This window comes from Phodopus roborovskii, unplaced genomic scaffold, assembly GCF_943737965.1.
Source record: "Phodopus roborovskii unplaced genomic scaffold, PHOROB, whole genome shotgun sequence".
Lineage (NCBI taxonomy): Eukaryota > Metazoa > Chordata > Mammalia > Rodentia > Cricetidae > Phodopus > Phodopus roborovskii.
In genome coordinates, this window is record NW_026126461.1 from 9,860,662 (window position 1) to 9,883,073 (window position 22,412).

Here is a 22,412-nt window from a genome sequence, read left to right on the forward strand (position 1 = left end):
GCAGTTCCACCAGATACTCAGATAGAGTCATCAGCCGGAAGTCACCTCCCTTTCCCACCCTCATCTGTAAGAAGACCAGCCAAGCTGCAAAGCTATTGTGGCTCAGAAACAACATTCTTTATAAAAGGGCAGACTTGCTTTCACCTTCAATCATGTGTGTATGAGTTGCTTCAGGGTGTTTTAATCTTATAGCTGAACATGAAAGAAATCTGTGGTCTATGTCCAGGACGTGGAACTTCCAAAATGCATTCCAACCTCCTCAATACAACACAGGAGTCATGGCTCTGAGAAATACAACCAAGATTTTCTTTTACTTTCTTCAAAGTTTGCTTTCTAGGTCTAGAGCAGCAAGTTCTTGGTTCATTTTGATCTTGTAGAAATACATGATGAGTCAGAATCTTGTCTTTGAGACATCTCCCTTGGACTCAGGCTATTTCCTTATTTATTTATTTATTTATTTATTTATTTATTTATTTTTCCTATTACTCCTAGAAATCATTGAGAAGAGCTCCACCTGAGAAGTACTGGGGCATTGATTAAGCCTGTTCATCATAAGTGCACTGAAGCATGATGACCTCCTTTGTCCAAAACACTCATCCAGTAAAAGACATCATACCCATGATTTTAACTTTTGCTAATGTCTTATATCATGGCCCAGAAATACCCTTGGAAGCTTGTGGCTAAAGTCCTGAATGACAGATTTTGCAAAGAACATAAAAGATAAGATGAGACAAATACTTGTTTATTTATGCTTTCAAAAGCTTGATGTAGGGGAGCTAAGGTACACTGATGCAAATGTAAGCAGCCTGGAGAAGAGACTACGACATAAATGCAATACTTGAACACTGATATCAGCTGCTACAACTTATAAAACACAAGGAGTAGATTCACTTGAAAAACTATACTTCAGAAATTATTTCTTTTCTCAATTTGGGGATACCTTTGTGGAATGTGTGTGTTTTTATTTAGAGTTTCTTTCACATTCTTGTCTCCTCTAAAGGTCGATTCATGAACTCTTGAATAGCCTGGTCCAAAGGAAGCCATTTTTTGATAGATGTTTTCAAAGCTGTAATCCAGCTGCAAGAGAAAAAAAAAATAGAACTGATCATTAAACCTGTCAGGCCCTAGGGATGTAAAGTATGACAAAGTTCTTTAATTTATTTTCTAATTGTTTTCCTTGGTTATTTAGTTTGTACTTAATTGGAAAAACATGCTCTATAGATTTCAGGCTGAATGAGAAGGTACGCTATAGAGATGGCTCAATAATACAAGTAAAGGGCCCAAAGGAGAAGAAGAGGGTCATAAAAAGTGATCAGTGAAGCTATGTGGTTTTAAAATCGCTAATAGCATTTTGTGATTTTTTTCATTTAACCTTAAATTTTGTAGATTAAGCATGAATAAATATTGTCATATTGGTAAAAATATTTTTTGTTCAATTAAAGAAACCACAATACCCTCTAATTAATTCTTCACTTTGTCTTGCTTTCATTTTCTTGGACAATGTTTTATGAAACATTGCTTCTAAGAGCAGGGAGGGGCTATATTACTAGATGACCAGGAATAACAATCAGAAAGAGTTACCCTGGAATATTTCCAAGAGGCTATTTCAAAAACACTAATAAATGAATTTGTGGGTCTCTGGGTGTAGACTGTAATGTTTATCATGTTCTAAACTTACTTTAGGGATAAGTGGAATAACATGCAGCTCTAAGTTCTATCCAGTTTTTTACTTTCTGCTATTACTCTTTGAAATATTTCTCCAATGGTGCAATATATGTTTTTTAACTATAAAAGAATGCCCTATGAATCTATTAGTCAGCCCCAACTATTGAGCCTGTTGTAACAGAGAAATCAGTAGGTTTTATCAGATGAGACTTAAATCAGTGTCAGTGACCCTTGCGGTTGGTCTAGATGGAGCTTTGTCATCAGTATCTGCTGGCTAGATATCCAGGAAGAGGGTCATGGCAATACACCTAGCAGTAACACACCTGCCTCCTACTCAGCCCCCTCATCAAAGGAGAGACACACATAGTGTTCATATAGTGGGGGAAGACAGGAGGTCCCTGATCTCTTGCCTAAGTGGTTATTTGAGGGAGATCCTTAAAGTCCTACATTTGGGATTTTATTTGTGTTTAAAACATAGTTTCTCATAAATGTCCCTAGAAAGGTTATATCAGGCCATCAACTGGCATTAGTAGTGAATTTCTTTATGGGAATTGTAATGAACGGTCTGGAACTTGTGGGAGGTTACTGTGACGCATGGGCATCTTGGGAGGCAGGTATAGAGGGCATGGGCATCTTGGGAGGCAAGAAAGTTGGAGGATGCTGCTAAGTAACTCCCTTCCCACTGTGTCATCTAGCAGTTTCACCTCTTTTATATTCCCAAACCATTTTAAATCAATGTTCATTTGTGAGTGACAGCCTGAGATTGAATACAACACAAATTAAATCAGTTTTATGCCCTACGATGGCTTACATTAAAACAACCAACTAAATATAAATGGACAAATCAATGCAAGCTACGTGAAGGGGCCAAATGATAGATCTATGTTTTACCCAACTAAGATATGCTAATAAATATAATTTAAAAATCTATGGATTATTTGCAAATTATAAATGGTGGGCGTGTGTTTCTTTGTTTTTCTGCATGTTGAAGCCTGTGTTGCCCGCTGTCTTGGCAGGAATTCTGGCTACTATATTTTCATTTGGGGCGGGGGATAAGTATCTCTAGAGAAGTCACTGAAGAAGGGATGAAAGAAAAATAATCCTGGATAAGAGTCAGTATGAAGCCTGAAAAGAAAGGATGGATTTCCCTTAGGGAGTGGAGTTAGAAAATAAGGGGACGCGTTCCCTAAGGAGACCCTGTCAAGGCTGTTGCAGAGGGAGGCAGGGAGGTCTTGGCTTACCGCTGATTTTCTGTTTTATTTTCTGCACAGAAATAGAAAGTCTTGAATTCTTCTGATGGAGGTTTGAGTTCAATTACTGCTTCTTCAAAGCCGTGGGTCTGTTCAGTCACCCTATACCCTTGGAGATACAGGCCACCTACACAGGGCAGAAGCAAAGAAGCAGGCATGGGGCCGGGGGGCACAAGTGACAATAGGGAATGTAAGGAGGAAAAGCTGCCAGAAAAGGTGCTAAAATTCTGTGTATGATAGGGCTGCTTTTGCAGCTGCGTCATCACAGGTAAGGAAACTAACTTCAAAAGAGGCCACATCCCGATTAGTGTCCAGTAGCAAGACTGGTAGCAGAAACTGAACTTGTTCGTTGCATTTGTAAATGATTGGTATTTATCATTTCAAACTCTGTGCTTGGGATAAAAGCTTCTTTACCGCAAGGGCATAGTTTTGAAATAAAATTTCCATTACCAAAAGGAACAGGTGTAATATTACATTAGAAGGAAATTACATAGTATTTCTTGGGGCAGAGTCATTAGAACATACTTCCTGAATCATGGTGAAGGCTGCAGGAAGTTTCTACAACCAACACAGATTCTCACCCTCTTTGTATACTAAAAAATCCCATCTAAAATATGAGTTCCGGGAGTGATACCCCCTGGATTAGCAATGAGAACAGATGACTGATAATAAGAAGTAATTTTCCTCTCAACCAAGAATATCGCTTTGTCTGAATTCTGTCCCCTTTTTGAAGTTTGTAAGAATCCTGGTCTAGGAGAATATTCTGAAAGGACCAAACTCTTGTGTTTCTTCTACTCTAAGGTAGCCTAACTCTCTGGTAGTAGTTTCTGAATCCTCAAAGCCTACCCCCAGTGATATTCTTCCTCCAGCAGGCCATGCCTTCTAACCACACACAAACAGAGCCAACAACTGCAAATCAAGCATTCAAGTACCTGTGACAGAGGGGAGACACCTCATTCAGACCACCACAAAGTGTATGACCAGAATGTATTATATACGTGTATGAAATAGTAAAAACAAATACATATTAATAAACAAAAAAATGCAAAAAAAAAAACCCCACCCATTTATTACTACAAACAACAAATCCTTGTAGCCATGTTCCCAGTCACTTTCAGGACACAATCAGTGACAGTGAAGTTTGTGACTGTAACTCCAGCGCCTCATTTAAGGAAGTTTCTCTGGGTCTATTCCTCTCGGTTGTGTTAGTCACAGTAATCATCAGCCCAGTCCAGTGTTAGCTGACAGAACTGTGCAAGCATTATTTGCCCTGTTTACTGTAACAGTGTAAAATGGTCTTTCTGAGAAGTGCACACAGACCTTGATGTGATTTAGTAACAGGCAATAGTCAACAGTCATACTTGGCTTCTTGCTCTTGCTGCAGAGAGATAAAAGGGGATGTGGGGACAATGACAAGATCCTGCAGTTTTTTATGTAAAGGCCCTTGACCCAGGAACCTTTGAGATATTCTTAATGTTATCAGGCACAGGGGAGGCGGCGGTACATTTTGCTAAAGGACAAATACTTCTCTCGACACTTAGGTAAAGAAAGCCTTCTTCCGGGAACTGAGAATCTGTCTCTCCAATTCTCCCACTGCATCCTGGAGGCATATATACCTAGCTGAAAGGGTAACATGGGTTTAGTGCCCAACACCGTTCTTACAGGAAACCATGGCACACTGTTTTCCACAGCTCACTTTCCCCCTATTTTTACTTTTATTTTTTTTTCTTTGACTTCTTACTATTCTCAATATTTTCTTGGGACTGCCGGAAAAAAGAAATGCCATGCCAGTAAAACTACAGTGACATCCAGGGTCAGGTGATAATTATGTGAGGTCTCCCAGCTCTAAGGAAGAATCATTGGACTACAGTGAAAAACTACTTAGAATATATACAGCAGTAAGGAAACTCAGATGGATAGGATGTGACCACAGCAGCCTGGTGTCAAGCTGGAAGCTGGAAGCAATGAGCCGCAGATGCCTTACAATGTAATCCCCAAAGCAGTGACTAGCTTTATTTTCCTTCTTCTAAGGTTCTGACGTGAAACTCACCATTGGAGAAGGCATCTGTTCATAGACGAAAGGCTTTTGCATATTAACCTTTCTCTAATCATTTTGGTTGTGATCCAACGGTCTGATAAATGAATATTGTTGCATGTTTTAATATGATTGACCAAAAGTTGTGTGAATCATTTTGACATTCTATGGTTTTTCCTTTTAAAAGAATTTGTGTATTTATTGGTGTGTGTGTGAGAGAGAGAGAGAGGGGGGAGGGAGAGAGAGAATATCAGGCATGCAGAGGTCAGAAGACAACTGCCATACATCTGTTTTCTCTAATCACAACTGGCTACACCGATTACTTCACCTAGAAACTGAGAAAGAGCCTTCAGTGCGAGAAACTCTGTCAACGGTAAACTAGATCTAGCTCAGAGCTACGACTGCCTGGGAAACAAAGGCACGGAGAGTTGTAAGTTGTACTAGAGCTATGCATAGCTCTTTTTTGAGCACAGGCAAAGCAAGAATTATAGATTAGAGCAAGTCAAATGCCACTTCTTTAGCATGCCAGGTAAGAATTAAAGATGAGGACTAGAACTCTGGTGGGGGTGGGGGGTGATAGTTCATATTGCCAACTTGAAGGACCTATCCATGAGACAAGACTCTGGGCATACCTGTGAAGAGCCATCTAGATTAAATGAGGATTTTCTTGGTTAGAGTTGAGTTGAGAAGACCATCCCATCCCATATATGGTAGGCACTTTCTGGCAATGGCCCAGATTTGAGGAAGCCCAGGAGAAATGGTGTTTCTGCCTTCCTGCCTGCTTGCTGTCACCTTTTGCTGGTGAGTTAGTTTGTTGCCGCTGCTACTGCGCTGCTACTGCTGCTTCCGACGCTGCCATCTTCATTGACACAGTTTCTTCAGCTTTCCAGTGTGGATTGAAGACCAGTGGCCCTCGGGAGTCTTCCAGGCCTCCAGCAGCTGACTGGGACTGAGGAGGGAGCTAGCCTCAGTGCCTGAGCAGCTGCTAGGTTCTCAGCCTCCCCAGTGAGAAACAGTCACCGCTGAACTCTTCAGACTGCACTGGGTAAGCCAGTCTGATAAATCTCTTTTGATACATATTCATTGTGTTAGCATGGTTCCCTCCTCCAGAAAGAGAACCAAGACCCTCTGAAGTCCTTGCTGAGGGCAGAGGAAATACAGAGTGAATAGTAGAAGGCTAAGGTCTCGTGACCAATTGCAGAAATAAAGATTGTAATTGACATGAGTGTTTCTGTCATATTTTGTTAAGAATGTGTTTGTACAGGTATTTGTATTTTCTTTCCTACTTATCATGCATTGTTACATCAATTAAGAGAATATCAGTGGTTATATTTACATTTTGGGATGCTAACAAAATGCACTCCATGGGAAATTGCTACCTATTCTAAAAATGATAATTCCTATGTACTTGTACATGAGACAGTTATAATGATATAAGTATAATTATGTCCCAGCTAAACATGTAATTCATTTGTGATTGTACATGGGAAAGTTATACTATGTTAGCTATAATTATGACATGGTTATTGTTTTCATTTGGAAATTAAGCATAACATAAAGAGATATGATTGTGTGATAACTATTCTAGGTTGTCAACCTAACTGCTTCTAGAGTGTAAGTTCATTTTAAAGGGATTCTTTTTAATTAAATCCTTTGAGGTGGGAAACCCATTTTTAATCCAGATCTGTTGAGGTGGGAAGATCCCTTTCCAATCTGGACTACGCCTGCTGGCAGCTTATATAGAAAACGCAGAAGAAGGAACATTTTGTTCTCTGCCTGCCCTCACTCTCACAGACAAGTTCACTCCTTCACTAAATTAGACCCCACTCTTTCCAGTTTCTGGCCTATATTAAAATCCAGCTGTAACATCCAGATTCTTGGACTGAACAACTACTGGATTTTTAGACTTTGTGTTGGTAGATAGCCATTTCTGGACCACAGCCCATAAGCCAGTCTAATAAATCCCACATAAGTATAATTAATTTGTAGTTTTACATGAGATAGTTATATCATGTTATGCATAATTACAACATATATAAAATATATACTAATATGTATATTTATAAAAATGTAACATATATAAATTTATGCAAATTCTGTTCCTCTAGAGAAATATGACTAATACAAAGGACAAATGTTTAGGGATTCTTGTTAGGGATTATGCTGGTTTGGTAAACTTGAGTTTGCAGATTCTCCTCTAACAGTCATACTTTCACTAGCACTGAGTAGTTAGCAGGTTTCCAGTACCAGACTTGTTGAGCAGAATATAATTCTTACCTGATAATTGTTCTTATTGTATATCGTTTTACTATGTTAGTTAAAACCTTTCCTTTTTATTTAGAGAAAAAAGAAGAAATATTGTGGGGTATTTGTTCACTGTGTGAAGATGTTTTGTTGTGATGGGTGTAATAAAAAGCTGAATGACCAATAGTTAGGCAGGAGGTATAAGTGGGATTTTCTGGGGTAGAAAAGAAAGGAGGAGGAATCTAGGAGAGATGCTAGGAGACTCAGAGAGGAAACAGGAGATACAAGATGGAAGAGAGGTAATGACACATAAAAGAATGTAGATTAATATAAATGGCTTAATTTAAGTTACATGAGCTAGTTAGAAACAAGCCTAAGCTATAGGCTGAGATTTCATAACTAATAAGATGTCCCCATGTCCTTATTTGTGAGCTGGCAATTCAAACAGAATTCTACATATATAACTTTATAAGAATGTGAAGTAATAAATGAATACAATATGCATGAGAGTGATTTTTTTTTTATATTCAGACCACTAAATGTACTAAATGAAGAGACGGCTCAGTCTTCCAGAATTCTTGTATAGTAGATAGCTGCTATTTCCATTTTATAAGTAAGGAAAGTAAGCTGTGGGATGTTGAGCAAACTGACCACATACAAAAAACAAACAAACAAACAAACAAACAAAAAATAAAAAAACAAAAAACAAAAAAACCTGCCAACATCCAAACATTCTAGTTAGGAATACTTTGGGGAAAGATGGTGTTTCTAAGCTAAGAAAATGACTAGCATTCCCTTTGAAAGTCATCAGTGACAAAAGGAATGCAGAGTTTGTTGTAACTTTTAAACAGCAAACATGAGGCATTCAGGGTTAGCCTGGCCGTTCAGTTCTCAGTAGATCATTTACTTCTGCACTTGCTAACCTGAGCGGATGCTGCAGCTGCTTTTCCAATGTGCAGATAGAATAGCAACCTTGCAATGGTGTCTCTTCTGAGGAGTATCCATGGGCTGTCTTAGGTGGAACACTCCTACAGGGTCTTACCAAGTCTTAATAAAGCTAAGGTGTCCTCCCTCGTATTGTAGTTACAATCATTTCAAGAGACATTGATTCCTTACCTGATGCCTGCGTGGAGCGAATACTAGCATAGAAATACAAGCAGCCATCCTTCAGAATGCAGTAGTGTTGGAGCCACACCCCTGTGCTTCTCTCCAGCTGATGCAGAAGGCCCAGACATTCAGGGTCTTTGATAGCGAGAGGTGGGAGGCTACTGTTGTGCAGTGTAACATCTTCCCAGACGTGGGTCTGTGGGTGTAACACAGCGATGAGTAAGTAGTCCCCATGAACCAGATGCCATACACACACACACACACACACACACACACACACACACACACACACAGTGTCATGTGGGTAAGTCTGTTTGAGTTTAGGGAGCCACTGCCCTAAACGTTTCTATTGCTAATGTAATCTCACTGCTTCAGTCACAGCCATGTTATCTTTTGCCTATAGAGAATGCCCTCTTCTCTTTGGTTTCTGTTGTATTCTGAATAAATTAAGAATATTGGGCAAAGAAAGGAGATTAGGAATAGAGAATCAATGGGAATAGGTGCCTCAGAAAAGAGTTGCTACTGCCCGTCTGTAAAAGTGCTGGCCGGATATGGGCTTTTCACATCGCATTGCCCTCCAAGGCTGGATGCTGGTATGTCCACCATGAATAACAGCAGTCCCTGGTTCATGCCTGAATCCCCACTTGTGAAAATTAAATGCTTCAGGCCAGCCCTGGCCTTGGGCTCTCACGGTCACTGATGTGGAAAGTTGATGATAAATGGAGACCCTCTAACCTACAGGGCAGCCCTCAGTCCACGGGCCTGGGAAACAGTCTGTTTCTGAGAACTCTGACCCGAGGCCAGAAGCCCTGCGCTGTACCTCTTCATCAGAACCGGCCTGTGCTTGCCATTTCTCTTTGTTCCATTTTGGTTTTGTCCTTTGGTTTTAGCGAGGCAATGAAAAGGTATCAGGACACAGTGGTTGCTACATCCTGTGCTGTGAAGTGAGAGCCTGCTGGGGACTTTGGCTCTTCATGTTTCTCCCCCTTGCTCAGATGCTCTGAGCGCATTAGCAGACCAGATAGCTCTTCAAAGGATTAAGGCTCGTTAGAGTGGCACATTGGAGAGCCGGGTGAGTGTGCTGAGCACCGTGTTCCAGGTGAAAGAAACAAAAGCCCTGCTGGTCACTACACGACAACAATGACGATTGTTCTCAATGGGCAGCTACAAGGCAGGGCCATCCAAACTGCACCCTGAATTTCTGCCAACGCACAAACTGAAAGTGCGTCCCGAAGGCACTAAGTGCATGCATCATGCAAAGGAGTGATCTTATGAAATACAATCTATAACTTCCTTAGAAATCACATCCAAGCTGGGCGGTGGCGGCACAGGCCTTTAATGCCAGCACTTGGGAGGCAGAGACAGGAGGATCTCTGTGAGTTTGAGACCAGCCTGGTCTACAGAGTAAAGTTCCAGGGCAGGCTCCAAAGATAAAGAGACACCCTGTCTCAATCAAACAAACAAACAAAAAAACCAAAAACCAAAAACAAACCAAAAAAGCCACAATACCTCCCACAAAAAAACAAGCAAACAAACAAAAAAAGAAATCATGTCCACAGTGTAAAAATGAAACAGCTGGGCCTTAGGCAATGGTCCTCACAGTGCGTTCTGGCATGAACTCAGAAAGAGAGACAACCAGTCAGGCCCTGAAGTGATGGCCTTACACGATGGTGTAACAAAGTCACCTAACGTTTTGTAGGTACAAACCTACAGCACAATATTGTTCTAAAGTTGGAGGTCATGGATGTGGAGGACCAGTGAAAAGTGACCAACGTAGAACAGAGATGAACGTCTGAATGCAGCACGCTCTCTCACAAGCGGCTCAGAGGGCAGCGGCCCAAGACATCCTGCAGATCTTGAGAGTGCTAACAAAATGGCACCATGGTAGACTCCTGCAAGGCTCTGTGTGAATCCGAAATTACACTCCCCTTGTGACTCCGTCCTGAGACTTCCTGGGAGGGATGTCACACAAACTTCAGAAAATAAACAGAACAGCTCGACTGAAAGGCTCCCTTTTGGGTCTGAGCAGAAACCCTGTTGACTTAAGTGCTTTCCACAGCATTTAGGACAGATCTAGGATGTCCCAGGCTGGGCAGCACAACATCTATGGTGCTCCCTTCAGTAAAGAAACACTAACTGCAAGTGGAGTCCAGGGCTGAGGAGGAAACCTTACCTGGCGTATAGGATGGGCTGCTTTGTGCATTGCCTCAAGCCACCTGAAAGACAGCAAAGTGAGGGGACTGTGCAGTGTCCTACAGAGGAGCTTGCCTCACCTGACCTTCAGGCAGAGTTGTGTCCTGAGCCTCAGGTGTATTTCATCACTCCCGGGTGAACGCAACACATTCTTGCACATTTAAAGTTAGTCTGTGGCAAAACTTTATCCCATTAGGCATATCTAAAGCAAAATCCATGATATCTGCCTATTCATCCACTATTTCTGAGGTCTGCAATTTATTAACAACAGCCTGGCTGTTAGCAATCGCTGTACTAACCACAAGGCACAGCCCACCGAAACACGGAAGTCCTGGTGAGTGGCTATTGCCTCGACCCCCATCTTAAGTGCTCTTTGGACATGGTGGCCTCATCGGTATGCCTTAGCAGTGTCCTGTCGGGAGGCCTGGGCTCTTCCAGTCTTGCTCCTTAACCTGACTTTAGTAGATCCAGCCGACCCCAGCCTGCCAACCCTGTTTAGCTTTGTTTCAAACTCCCCAACTTCCAACGAGAACACAGTGCTGGCTGTTCTCCCTGAAGCCCCGTGTGTCTCCCTGTCCCCACTCTGCCCCATTTCATCTGCATGTGTGCCTTTTCCATACATAACTCCTTCATCCCCACATCCACAGGCCCCCACTTCTTGTCCTCAATTGCTATGCCATATGTCTTCTCCTGGGCTACGTCTCAACTTACACGCAAAAGAGCAAATGCCCTACCAGTTTAGTTCCAACTTGGCGTTCTGTTTTGTTTATTTACTCAGTTTTTGTTCCAGTTTTGAGTTTATAACTTAATCACAACATTTATCCCTTCCCTTTCCTACCTCCAAACCCTCCTATACACCACTCCCTACTCTCTTTCAAATTCGTTTTTATATTACTTGTTTTTGCATTCAATATATAATCCCCAAATCTAACATGTTTAACGCTACGTGTATATGTCTTTTCTGCACTTACTGTTTGACACTAGACAACCAATTAGTTTTCTCTTCCCTGGGGAAGGCTATTTCTCCTACTCTCAGTGTTCCTTAACTGTCTATGGGGGGGGTGTGGGAGGGGTCCTTCCTCTGTCAACTTTGGCATGTCTATTGGTATCATCCATGTTCAGCTTACATTTGTGCAGTCCTGTTGGGGAGACCTCATGGGTGTGGCTTCTGATGTTACTAGGAGACACAGTCTCCCAGCCAACTTCCTGATCTGCTGGCTCTTACAATCTTTCCACTCCCTCTTCCACAGTTTTCCTCGTGTATTACTTTTATGGCCAAAGATGGCCTCTTCATTATACACATAATCCGCAGAAATTTTTAAATGGTGTCTTAGGTGTGTTTGGTATAAACAAATACTATGTATGCATTGAAATAGAATGGAGTTGCTATCATCCTGATTGTCCTCTATTGTATATTTACTTAAATATACAATATTCCACAAACAGGGGCAGAATGCTCTTTGCCCAAGATCTAGCACTCTCTTTAAGGAGGGGAGTAGTCACTAAGACTAGACACATTGATTGATGAGCTATCATTTTCAGTTGACTCCCTGTTCTGTCCTACCTGGGCTCACTGAAATGGCCAGTGGGTTCCATTCCCTGAGGGGAATGGAGAGAGTATCTAATGGTCATAACTTTTGCTACCGTTTTAGAATGCCAAAACATTCTCTGTCTCTGTGGAATATATGCTTATACAATGTCAATGGAGTCTCTACATATTTTTCTCATCTCATCAGAGTTTATTGTTCCATATCATGCTTCATCATTGTTTTTTTTTTTTTTTTAACTAACAACTATCCATCTTATGGTGTATAACTCTGGCAATTTGTTAGAAATGAGAACTATAAACAGGGAGCTGCAGAAATGTTGAGGTTTCCTCTTTTAAAGAAGTTAAGGAGAGTTACAGTACTAATGTTAACAGAGTATGCTCATGTTCTTTGGAGATTCTGTTAAAAAAATGAAATAATGACATCCTAAACTTTTTATACTTAATAAAACATATGCTACCATATTTTGTTTTCTGCTTATTTCCGCTTCAAGAATATACAAGTCTACTACTCATGAAACATCACCTGACTGAAAGTAAAACCAGAGAGGCAGGAGATTAATGCATTACCTTTGCATCTCTTGGTTTGAAGTTGCACAGAGGCAAAATATTCTACTTCCAGACCGAGGCATACAGTTAAACACAAATGGTTTTCCCAAGCTGTTGTCAACATCAATGTCTGCTCCTTCTAATTTTATTATGCCTAGAGGTGGCCACTTCTCTTCATCCTATAATTGATAAGGAAGATATTCAGTTAGTGGAGAAAATGAAAAAAAAAAAAAAGGGAGACCATGATGACTACTTTACATTGACTATATTTTCCTCAACATAAAAAGAAAATAAAACACAATTTCCAGATTATATTTTTCCTTAGTATGTAACACAATATGACAAATTATTTGTAGTTTATAAACACCTTTTTGAATAGCTGTTTTAAATATGAACTTTATGCCCATTTTGGAAAGTATTATTAATACCAGCTTTCCCACATCAAAAATGACATCAAAAGAAATCTGTATCACAACAATATACATTGTAATGATGTAATGATATACAACACCTATACTATGAGTTCCATGCTTACTGTGTGTCATCCCTCCTTCTAAGTCACTTCTATCAACTGACTGACTTGACAAATGCTCATGAGATAGATTTATCATCTCCATATAATAGATCAGTAGCACAAAACGACTCAAGAATATTTTTCTATAAATGACATCACTGTAACATACAATGATAGTCATGTAAAACTAAAATAATTTTACAGGTAAATAGTCTTTATTTTCATTTACCTTATAGCTGTTTTTCAAAATTTCCCCTTCATTTTTTCATACTTCTTTTTGCCACCTCTGCTTTAAGATGTAACTTGCTTACTTAGCATGAAGTCACTCACTGTATAGTTACATATCATTGATGGTTAGTAAATGTATGAAGTCACAAAACTACCAATGTAATTCAGTTTGGGAATATGTGCATTAACCCCTAAATTTACTTTGAGTCTGTTTCCGGTTAACTGTTTTCATTTCCCAAATCACAGAGCATTTTTTGTGTCCTTATGTGTTTGACATTATCGGATGTTTAATGCAAGTGGAACCATACAACTTGTGGTGTTCTTACTTAGTATGATGTCTTTAAACTTCTAAGTCACACCAGGAATTAGCACTTCCTTCTTTTTTAAGAGTGAATGATATTCTATTGTAGGAGATGCGACAATTAGTTTCTCCATGTGTAAGCTGACAGACATGTTTTTTTTTTTTTTTCTGGTGTGGGGACTATTTTGAGTAACACCTCTATGAGTATTTGTGTACATGTCCTTGGCACATATGTGAATATTCAACCACGAGTAATATCCCTACTTCTATGGAGTTTTCGTGAACTATATCTTAATATTCACCTTTTTTAGAGGAAGAATATTAGATCCAGTGACATGCTCTGGTATCGCAGAGGTGACATAGTAGCAGAACATGAACCCTGTCTTCCAACAGTGTCTTCCTACACTGCATCTATCAAATATCTAGCCTCTTGGATCACTGGGATACAATAACTGTTGGTTTTTGAAATAAGTGATGAATGCTTGTGTTAGTCAACATTTTGGCTCCTTGGTTAGATTTTTCAGGAGCATCTTAAGTGTGAATTAGAAATAGAAATACAATTTTGGTTGTGAGCCTAGCCTTTAACAGCTGAACCATCTCTCAAGAAGATTGAGTGGGGAGATGAATAGAGGAGAGCAAGAAAGGAGACACATCAATAGAGTTAGTGTTTAAAGAGAAATCTGGCAGTAGGAAATTGTACAGAGATCCACAAGGATGATCCCAACTAGGAATCTAAGCAATAGTAGAGAGGCTACCTTAAATGCCTTCCCTGATAATGAGAACGATGGCTACCTTCTATGCTATCCTAGAGCCTTCATTCAATAGCTGATGGAAACAGAAGCAGAGATCCTCTGCTAAGCACTGAGCCAAATTCCTCGAATCCATTTTCAGAGAGGGAGGAGTGCCAAACAAAGGGGCTGGAAAAACCCACAGAAACAGCTGACCTGAGCAAGTGGGGAACTCATTGACCCCAGTCTGACAGCTGGAGAACCAAGACAGGACCAAACCAGGCCCCCTGAATTCAGGTGTCAGATAGGAGGACTGGGCAGTCAGTCTCTTGGCCTCTAGCAGTAGAACCAGGATATATCCCTAGTGTACGAATGGGCTTCGGGAGCCCATTGCCCATGGATGGATAGTCCCTTAGCCTAGCTAGATACATGGGGGAGGGCCTAGGCCCTGCCTCAAATGACTTGACCGATTTTGATGATCCCCCATGGAAGGCCTCACCCTCCCTGAGGAGTGGATGGGGGAGGGATGGAAGGGGTTGGGGGGCATGGGAGGATGGAAAGGAGCAGGAACTGGGATTGATATGTAAACTGAGATTGTTTCTAACTTAAATAACATTTATAAAAAAAAATAGAAATAAAACCCAATGAACTTATTCCATTGGTAAGCAACTGGCGTGTTCACTGAAAGCAAATACCTACCCAGTCTGCCTTGTGAGGGCCTATTATACAGACTAGATGATGCTGGCTTTAGCATCAAGGTGGCTTGGTCACTCATGTCAGGGTCCTTCCACATCCTGTGATGTAGGAAAAGGGCCTTTAGTCATTTACAAGGCTCTTCTCTGCTCAAATTACAGGTGTGTGAGAAGAATGAAGGACAGCTTAGTGGACTGGGTTTAAAAACTAGGGATACTTTCTCTTACAGGCTCCGCACCCCTGCCAAGATGGCATTTTTTACGCATCTCAGCTGCTGCCTAATGCCCCCGGCTGATGAGCCTGCTGTGTGCCGGGCAGCAGCTGTGGTGAAACGTTGGTGGTTGGGCGGTGCAGCAGGTGTGGGTTCTCCTGCAGCTGTGTTCCCAGCTTTCGCTTTTATGTTGGCTTCATGGGAACAAGAGCCTTTAAACCCCTCTCTCAGTGAGATACAGATGTTGAAAGAGTGACTCTACCTGATCTAACCTAATACTGCCTGCACCGTGGTGCCCTGCTCATCAATCCAATGTTTTCCAGAGATAAAGGACAATTAAAGCCTGCCTTCTATTTCACTGTCATGCAAAACCAAACCAAACCAAACCAAACCTACTTCCTTAAGCAAAATTCAGTCTTTTAGCCTGGCAATGATTATTATACTGGTTCTGTTTGATCCCTTCTTGAAAGTGCTGCCAAAGTCTTTCTTGGCTGCGCTGGAACAATGAAAACTTCAGGGCTGCATTCCACACAACTTTATAGTCTTTTGTCCAAAGCACAGAAATCCTCTGGCACGGCTTTCTATTCCCCAGCCAGTTCACAGGTTCAGCTGCTGCCTGTGTGCAGGATTGATTAAAATAGCATGGATGCTAAGGGGATTTAACTAGAAATTGTTTAGTGATGTCCAGAAGCTATAGAGAGAATAAAGCAACTCGGGCTGTTTGTGTCAGAAGACCTGGGCAACATTGGGGTTGTCTAGCATGGAAATTGTATTTTTTACAAAATGAATTCCAAAGGTCAGAGTGTTCAGAAATGGTGAACATCAAGCAATAATGATGACAAAAACCCAACCTAGAATGAATGCACTTCTAAAATAGATTATTTTTATGAAGACAAATACAGACAAGGGCGTTTGTGTGTTTGTGAGGCTTTCTGTCAAAATAAAACTACCTACAGACACCTTTGAATTTTTGTTTTGGTCAAACATTTGGTTTGAACATGATAGGAATTTGTTGTTGCCAGGTCTCCTCATCTCAGAAACAAACAAACCCTCAACAACCCGGGATACTGTGTGTATGTTTCCTTTGCCCTGAAAACCCGGAGAATTTTAAGAAGGCAAGGAAAGGCGTCTTTGACTGTGGGGAAGAGATAACTCTGAGTGGAGAAAAGCCAGAGAAAAGACAAACCTAGACAGAGGAAAGACTATCGCTAAGAGGAGCACCCAGGAAAAGGCGAAGCAAACGCAGAGTTGAGGAGCTATGAAACTGGGGAGGGGGCTGGAGCAGAGTTGAGGAGTATCCCTGTCCATCAGAGCTTAGTTAATGATACGGGGCATCCTTTATCTGTAAGTGACCTCCTGGAGCACCCTTCTCCTGCCAGCAACTGAAGCCACCACTCTTTGATAGTCATGAGAAGATGCTAACGACAGACCACACCCCGGGATCAGAGGGGACATAAAGGGCATGTGTGAGAAGGAAGAAGAGGAAGCTTTTCGCTGCTGTGCCTCTGTCCTTTGTATTGTGGAAAAACAGAAGTCAGGGTTATTGAGGAACGACAAGCCCCTCCCTAGATTATTGGAGATGATTTATGTATGCATTTGTGCTTCATTTTTCCCCTCCAGGCAGGCAAGACAGAATGGAAAGTCAGAAAACAGAAAGTCAAATGAACATGTACGTCACACCCTTGTTTATGAGTAATAATAGTTTACCAGTTAAGCAAAGTTAAAGCTTTGTGATTTTGACATTCACTTTTTTTTTTTTTTTTTCCCCCACTCATCCTGTCTAGCAGAAGTATGCCCATAAGGTACTTCATCTTTCCACAGAGCTATGGTTCTTTCCCTGTTTTTATAAAAATCCCTGGCTGCAGATGTGACATCAACAGAGGTAACTGGCTGCCAACTGAGAATTCTGTGCTTTCTTTTGCAGTTTGCCTGAGGTGGGGAATCAGGTTTTCAGTGTGATAAATACAGGCTGACTGAACCATGTTGTTTCCTGGCAGCAGCAAGATTCCAGGCTCCAGGAGACCCTGGGAGCCCTTGCAGCTGAAGCAGGTTGCCGTCATTGGACAAATCCCGATGCTATGCCCAAACAAACAGGGTTCTTCTTGAAAGTTAGCCAAAGGGAGGGTTGCCAGCAGTATTTGAGTTTGGGTTACCAACTCTACAGCTTTATCTTCTCCATTGAATGACACAGTTGTTACCTTTCTCTTGGCTCCTAAATTACACTTAGAAGTGCACCACCCATGACCATATAATACTTATCATTACAAAAGGAGACTGAAGGTCAGGGTGTGGTGGCATATGCCACGAATCACAGTACTCAGGACACGAAGACAAGATTAGCATGAGATTGAGGCCAATCTAGACTACACAGGGGGTAGAAGGAAAACCTGAGCTGTATAGCAAGACCTTGTCTCAACACCCACGCTATTAAAAAAGGAAAGGCTGTGAAATGGTGAACCTTAATTAACAGCCTGAAAGCTACAGGTAAAACAAAGGCACTCAGTGTCATGTGCTCTTTGATGAAATGCTTATTTAAAGTGTCCTGTCTAAATGCACAATAGGGCCCACATCTCCTCAGAGGCTATCTCCCAAGGACTCCAGAACATGTATGTGTGAAGAGAGTGTTGGGCCCTGATAGCAAACGTTTTTTACATGCCTTGCAATGTTGCCATAAACTAAAAGACTTAGTTGATCCTCCTGGGTTTTATGTCACTCATTTGCATCCATACTTCCACACATATAAACATAATTAACTGAAGTAATAAGCACAAAAACCGTGATATTGTGACAGGTGATCAGATAACAGAAATGGCTAATAGGGGATAGTATATGGAGTCTAGATACACTATAAAAAATAATGCTTTATGTCCAGAGTGGGGAGGTAAGATATAACACATGACTTGAAAAGGTTTGCAGTAAGTCATGAATTATTTGCTTCTGGAATTTTCTATTTGTGGATTTTTAAAATATATATACATATAAAAACAAAACAAACAAACAACAACAACAACAAACAACCACACACACACACACACACACACACACACACACACACACACAGAGTTGACCATAGGTAAGGGAAACACTGAAACCTCAGAGAATAAAATTGTAAGTAAAAGGGATGAGCATGTGCATGCTATCTTTTTTTTTGAGGGGGGGGCAGAGGAATTCTACAGCTCTACAGCCAAAGAAATGGAGTTTGAATCCTCATTATACTGCTCAGTGAGTCACTTACAACATGGTTCGCTAATGACTTCATAATCACCCTGTACCTCAATTTCTTATCTGCAAAATAGGGTTATTTTAAGAGTTAATCAGATGAACAGTGTTTAAGACAATGCCTGACATTTCGTAAGTGGTATATTAATGTTTGTGTTAAGAAGGTACTGCCACCTCCAGACAGAGGCCGGGTCCTCTACAGAGTTACCTGCAGGGGATAACTTCCAGATCTTTGTCAAGCCCTGCCTCTTCCATGCCTGGGTTAATAACCTCAACACTGATGAATTAATTTCCCCTTTCATGCTCCCACCATTCTGTGGTTCTTGTATCATCTGTTAGATGATACACTGGACACTCAAGTCCTACCTGGATGCTACAGGCAGACTGATTTTCTGATTAGGCATCTTGCTATGTTTTTTTTGTTTGTCCTTTCTTTCTTGCAATTTATCGGATTGGACCCAGGGCCTTGCAAATGCTAGGCAAGTTCTCTTCCACTGAGCTACAAGTCCTTTCTTACTCATACCAACTCTTCAGCTCTCTTTTCTGGTTGCGTTGTGTTCTCTGATGGGTTTTTCCAAGCCTGGCGTTTCCGTTATCTATGGTCCTTGGTTGTGCTTGGGGCCCTTATTGTGAAAGAAGTGCCTTGGTCTTGTTGAGAATTCTAGCTCGCAGTGGGCTCACATGTTATTTACAGACATGATGGCTTGCCCTGCCTCTTTGAGCACAGAGAATATGACTCATACCCTCTCTTTACATTCTTCTTCTTCCTTTCCTTTTTGTGAAACGAGTCGATAAAGTGGAAATAAAAGAGAAGTTCTGCTTTTCTTTTGAAGTCTTCACCTCAGTTCCTCCTGATGCTAAATTTGCTCAAGTCCTTGGCATTTGGTGCCAGTGTGAGATCATCCAGTGGCTGGTTAATGTTAAATCTTCTGCCTTTGGAAGCTGATACTCAGCACCCAACAGGCTCTGCCACTACATCCCAGGGATCTGGATACAGAAACCAACCAGGTATATGTAAAGACTGAGACTCTCTGTGTCAATCTTCTCATAATTTATTGTGACAATCCTTCTGAGTCTTGTGGGTGTTTAGAAAAAGCCTTAAAAAAATGAATGCTGTCTCCTACTCTGGAGCCCTTGAGACTTTGTCTAGTGCTAAGTGCAGCTTGCCCAGGGCTTTCCCTGGTTCTCACCTTGGACAAAAATGACATGGTTGTGATTCCCAGGTGATTCAGACCCAGGCCTCTAGTCCAGATTTCTGCTCTGTATGCTTGTCTATGATCTGTGAGGTTAGACATTTGAGAATCTGGTGTTACTCCCCTGAGAGTTACTCAAAACACTGGACTCCTTAAGAAGAATATCTCGCCAGCTGCCAGGTCAAATAGAATACCACCATCACCCATGTGCTTTATCCCAATGGACTTCCTTCTCTGTCCAAGCATCAGTCATGGATGGCTTAAGCACTAAAAGCTCTGATTGATGCCATGATGCAGTCCCCATGTTCTCTGGACTTCACACCTGCATCAGTAACGTGATACCTTGGGTAGCCCTGCTCTACTGCATACCTGCTTAGCAGCCTCTGTTCCTTTGGGCACTGTCATTTTGCTTTTTGTTTTGCATTTGTTTACTTAGAGACTGAGGGTTGGTTCTGGCTGGGCATCCCAGCACCAGTGAGCCAAAACAAACTTTTTCAGTGATTTCTGAATGTTCACCTCCAAATACGTCATTTTTGAACACCTTTCTTCTATCTTGAGGTAGCTTCTAAGGATTACATTTATAATTACTCTCTCACGTTTGTGTTACTTTGTGTGACAATTCATTTATTTCAGCTATCTTTGTAATAATTGTTTTGTCAGGCAATTCTGAGTGTTCTGAAGAAGGTATCCTTCAGACATGATTAATATCTGAATCAAGAGAATAGGAGTTAAGCAGAGTAGTCTCCATAATTTGGAATGGTTTCATCCAGTTAATTGAAAATCTCAAGAAGAAATAATGAACTAATGACATACTATAATGAAGAAATTAGCTTCTTCCTTCCTTCCTTCCTTCCTTCCTTCCTTCCTTCCTTCCTTCCTTCCTTCCTGCCTGCCTGCCTGCCTGCCTGCCTGTCTTCTGTGCTTTGGGACCACTTCCAGAACTTAGAGTGTGATATACTGTGAGAACATCACATGAGGCTTTCCCATGGTTTCCAAGCCATCCTTTTATGTACGTCACTACCTTTCTTCTCTTTCTCTCTGCTCAAGTTGCCCATCACCTTTCCCTTTCCCGTCTTCCACTTTAGTCTCAACCATCCTTCAAGGTCTCTGCTTCAATTTGCTTCTTCCTGAAATCTCGATTTTGTAGCCTCCATCAATCTCTGTCTTCTCACAAAGAAGCACTGTGTCATGACACTCGGGGCTGAATTATGCAGGCCATATGTGGACCTTCTTCGAAGGAAAGAAAAATGACGTGCCGCTCTTATTGTGCACAGGGATTCTGCCATGTACTTTTTTTTCCCCATGATGAATTTTAAGTAGGAAAAGTGATGCTAACAATTATTTCCTGAGTGTGAACTATTTCCGAGCCATTTTTACATGATCCTCTTTAATTCTGTGACTTGGTGAAATACTCTTCCTATTTTATATGTAAGGAAGTGAAGCATGATGTCTTGTCTGTGGACATGAAGTTGACAGAATCCTCAGTAGAGGGAAACTTAAAGTCAGGTCAGCCTGACATCACCTTTTCATGAGGTAAGAGGACAACAAAAATGTTGTGAGAAGTTTATCATGATGGACCAATTGAGGAAGTGGAATTAAACTTTTACTTTTAATTATTCAGGACTATGGTAAAATACATATTACAAAGAATTTACCACTTTAGACATTTTGAGTGACACCCTCTGCCATCATTCATCATCACAAGTCGAAGCACCAAGTCACCAAAATTAAGTTTCCATTTCCTACCCCAGTTCCTGGCAGCCACCTCTGTATTTTCTCTCTCCATGACTTTCACCCCATGAGCATATAATATTTGAACTTTTGTGACTAGCTTATTTCACTTAGCACAGTCTTTTTAAGGTTCATTCATGTTACAGAATGTGTTAGAACTTCCTCTGTTTTAAGGATGTGATAGGATCTATAGAGGAGGCTTGGCAGTAAACAGCACATATTTCTCTTTCAGAAGACCCACATTTGGCTCTCAGCACCCATGGTGAGTGGCTCCCAACTGACTGACATGCTAGCTCTAGGGGAAGCCAATGTTCTCTCTGGCTTCCTGCACTCATGTGCAACATGCACACATACACATGCTTACAAATAATTAAAAAATAAGATAAATATGTTAAAATGTGATAATATTCTACTGAATAGATATGTCACACCTATCTATCTATCTATATTTGTTTATTTTACCTATCTATCCATTTATATTTGTTTATTTTACCTATCAGTCTGTCAATATATACTTAAGTTGCTTCTACCTCTTTATGATTGAGAATAAACTGTCCAAACCCCTGGTTTTATCTCTTAGGCTATAGTCCCAGAAGTGGAATGGCTGGGTCATATGGAAATTCTGCCTTTTATTGTTGAAGAGCTGCCATATTTTCCCATAGTGATTACATTACACACCACTGCCACCAGCAGGGTACAAAGGTCCTGGTTTCTCCTTATCCTGTCCAGTACTCAATACTCTTTATTTCCTAGTTTTTAGGTAATTGCCATTCTAATGGATCTGAAATTATGTATTGATGGGTTTTTAATTTTTATTTCCATAATTATTAGAGATGAGTCACCGAGAGCTTTTCCCCATGCGTGTGGGCAATTTGTACATCTTTGGAGAAATTGCCACTAAATCCCTTTGATCATTTCTTAAATCAAATTTTATCAGTTCATTTCATCAGTAGGCATTTTCCACATGTAAGGCATTCCTGTGAAAATATGTATTTATTGTAAAGT

The 22,412-nt window shown here is 40.9% G+C and overlaps 1 protein-coding gene across 1 annotated transcript in view; it reads right to left on the bottom strand.

Moving 5' to 3' along the window:
• Window positions 1–776: 776 nt before the first annotated feature.
• The window catches only part of LOC127226600 (uncharacterized), a 117,464-nt gene continuing 95,828 nt past the window's right edge, over window positions 777–22,412 (bottom strand). Inside the window, exons 10-14 of the mRNA XM_051190669.1 lie at window positions 12,611–12,768; window positions 10,475–10,517; window positions 8,311–8,497; window positions 2,907–3,042; window positions 777–1,077 (exon numbers count right to left, since the gene is read on the bottom strand). Coding sequence (XP_051046626.1) covers window positions 978–1,077; window positions 2,907–3,042; window positions 8,311–8,497; window positions 10,475–10,517; window positions 12,611–12,768 — 624 coding nt within the window. The 3' untranslated portion in view covers window positions 777–977. The remainder of the gene's footprint in view (window positions 1,078–2,906; window positions 3,043–8,310; window positions 8,498–10,474; window positions 10,518–12,610; window positions 12,769–22,412) is intronic.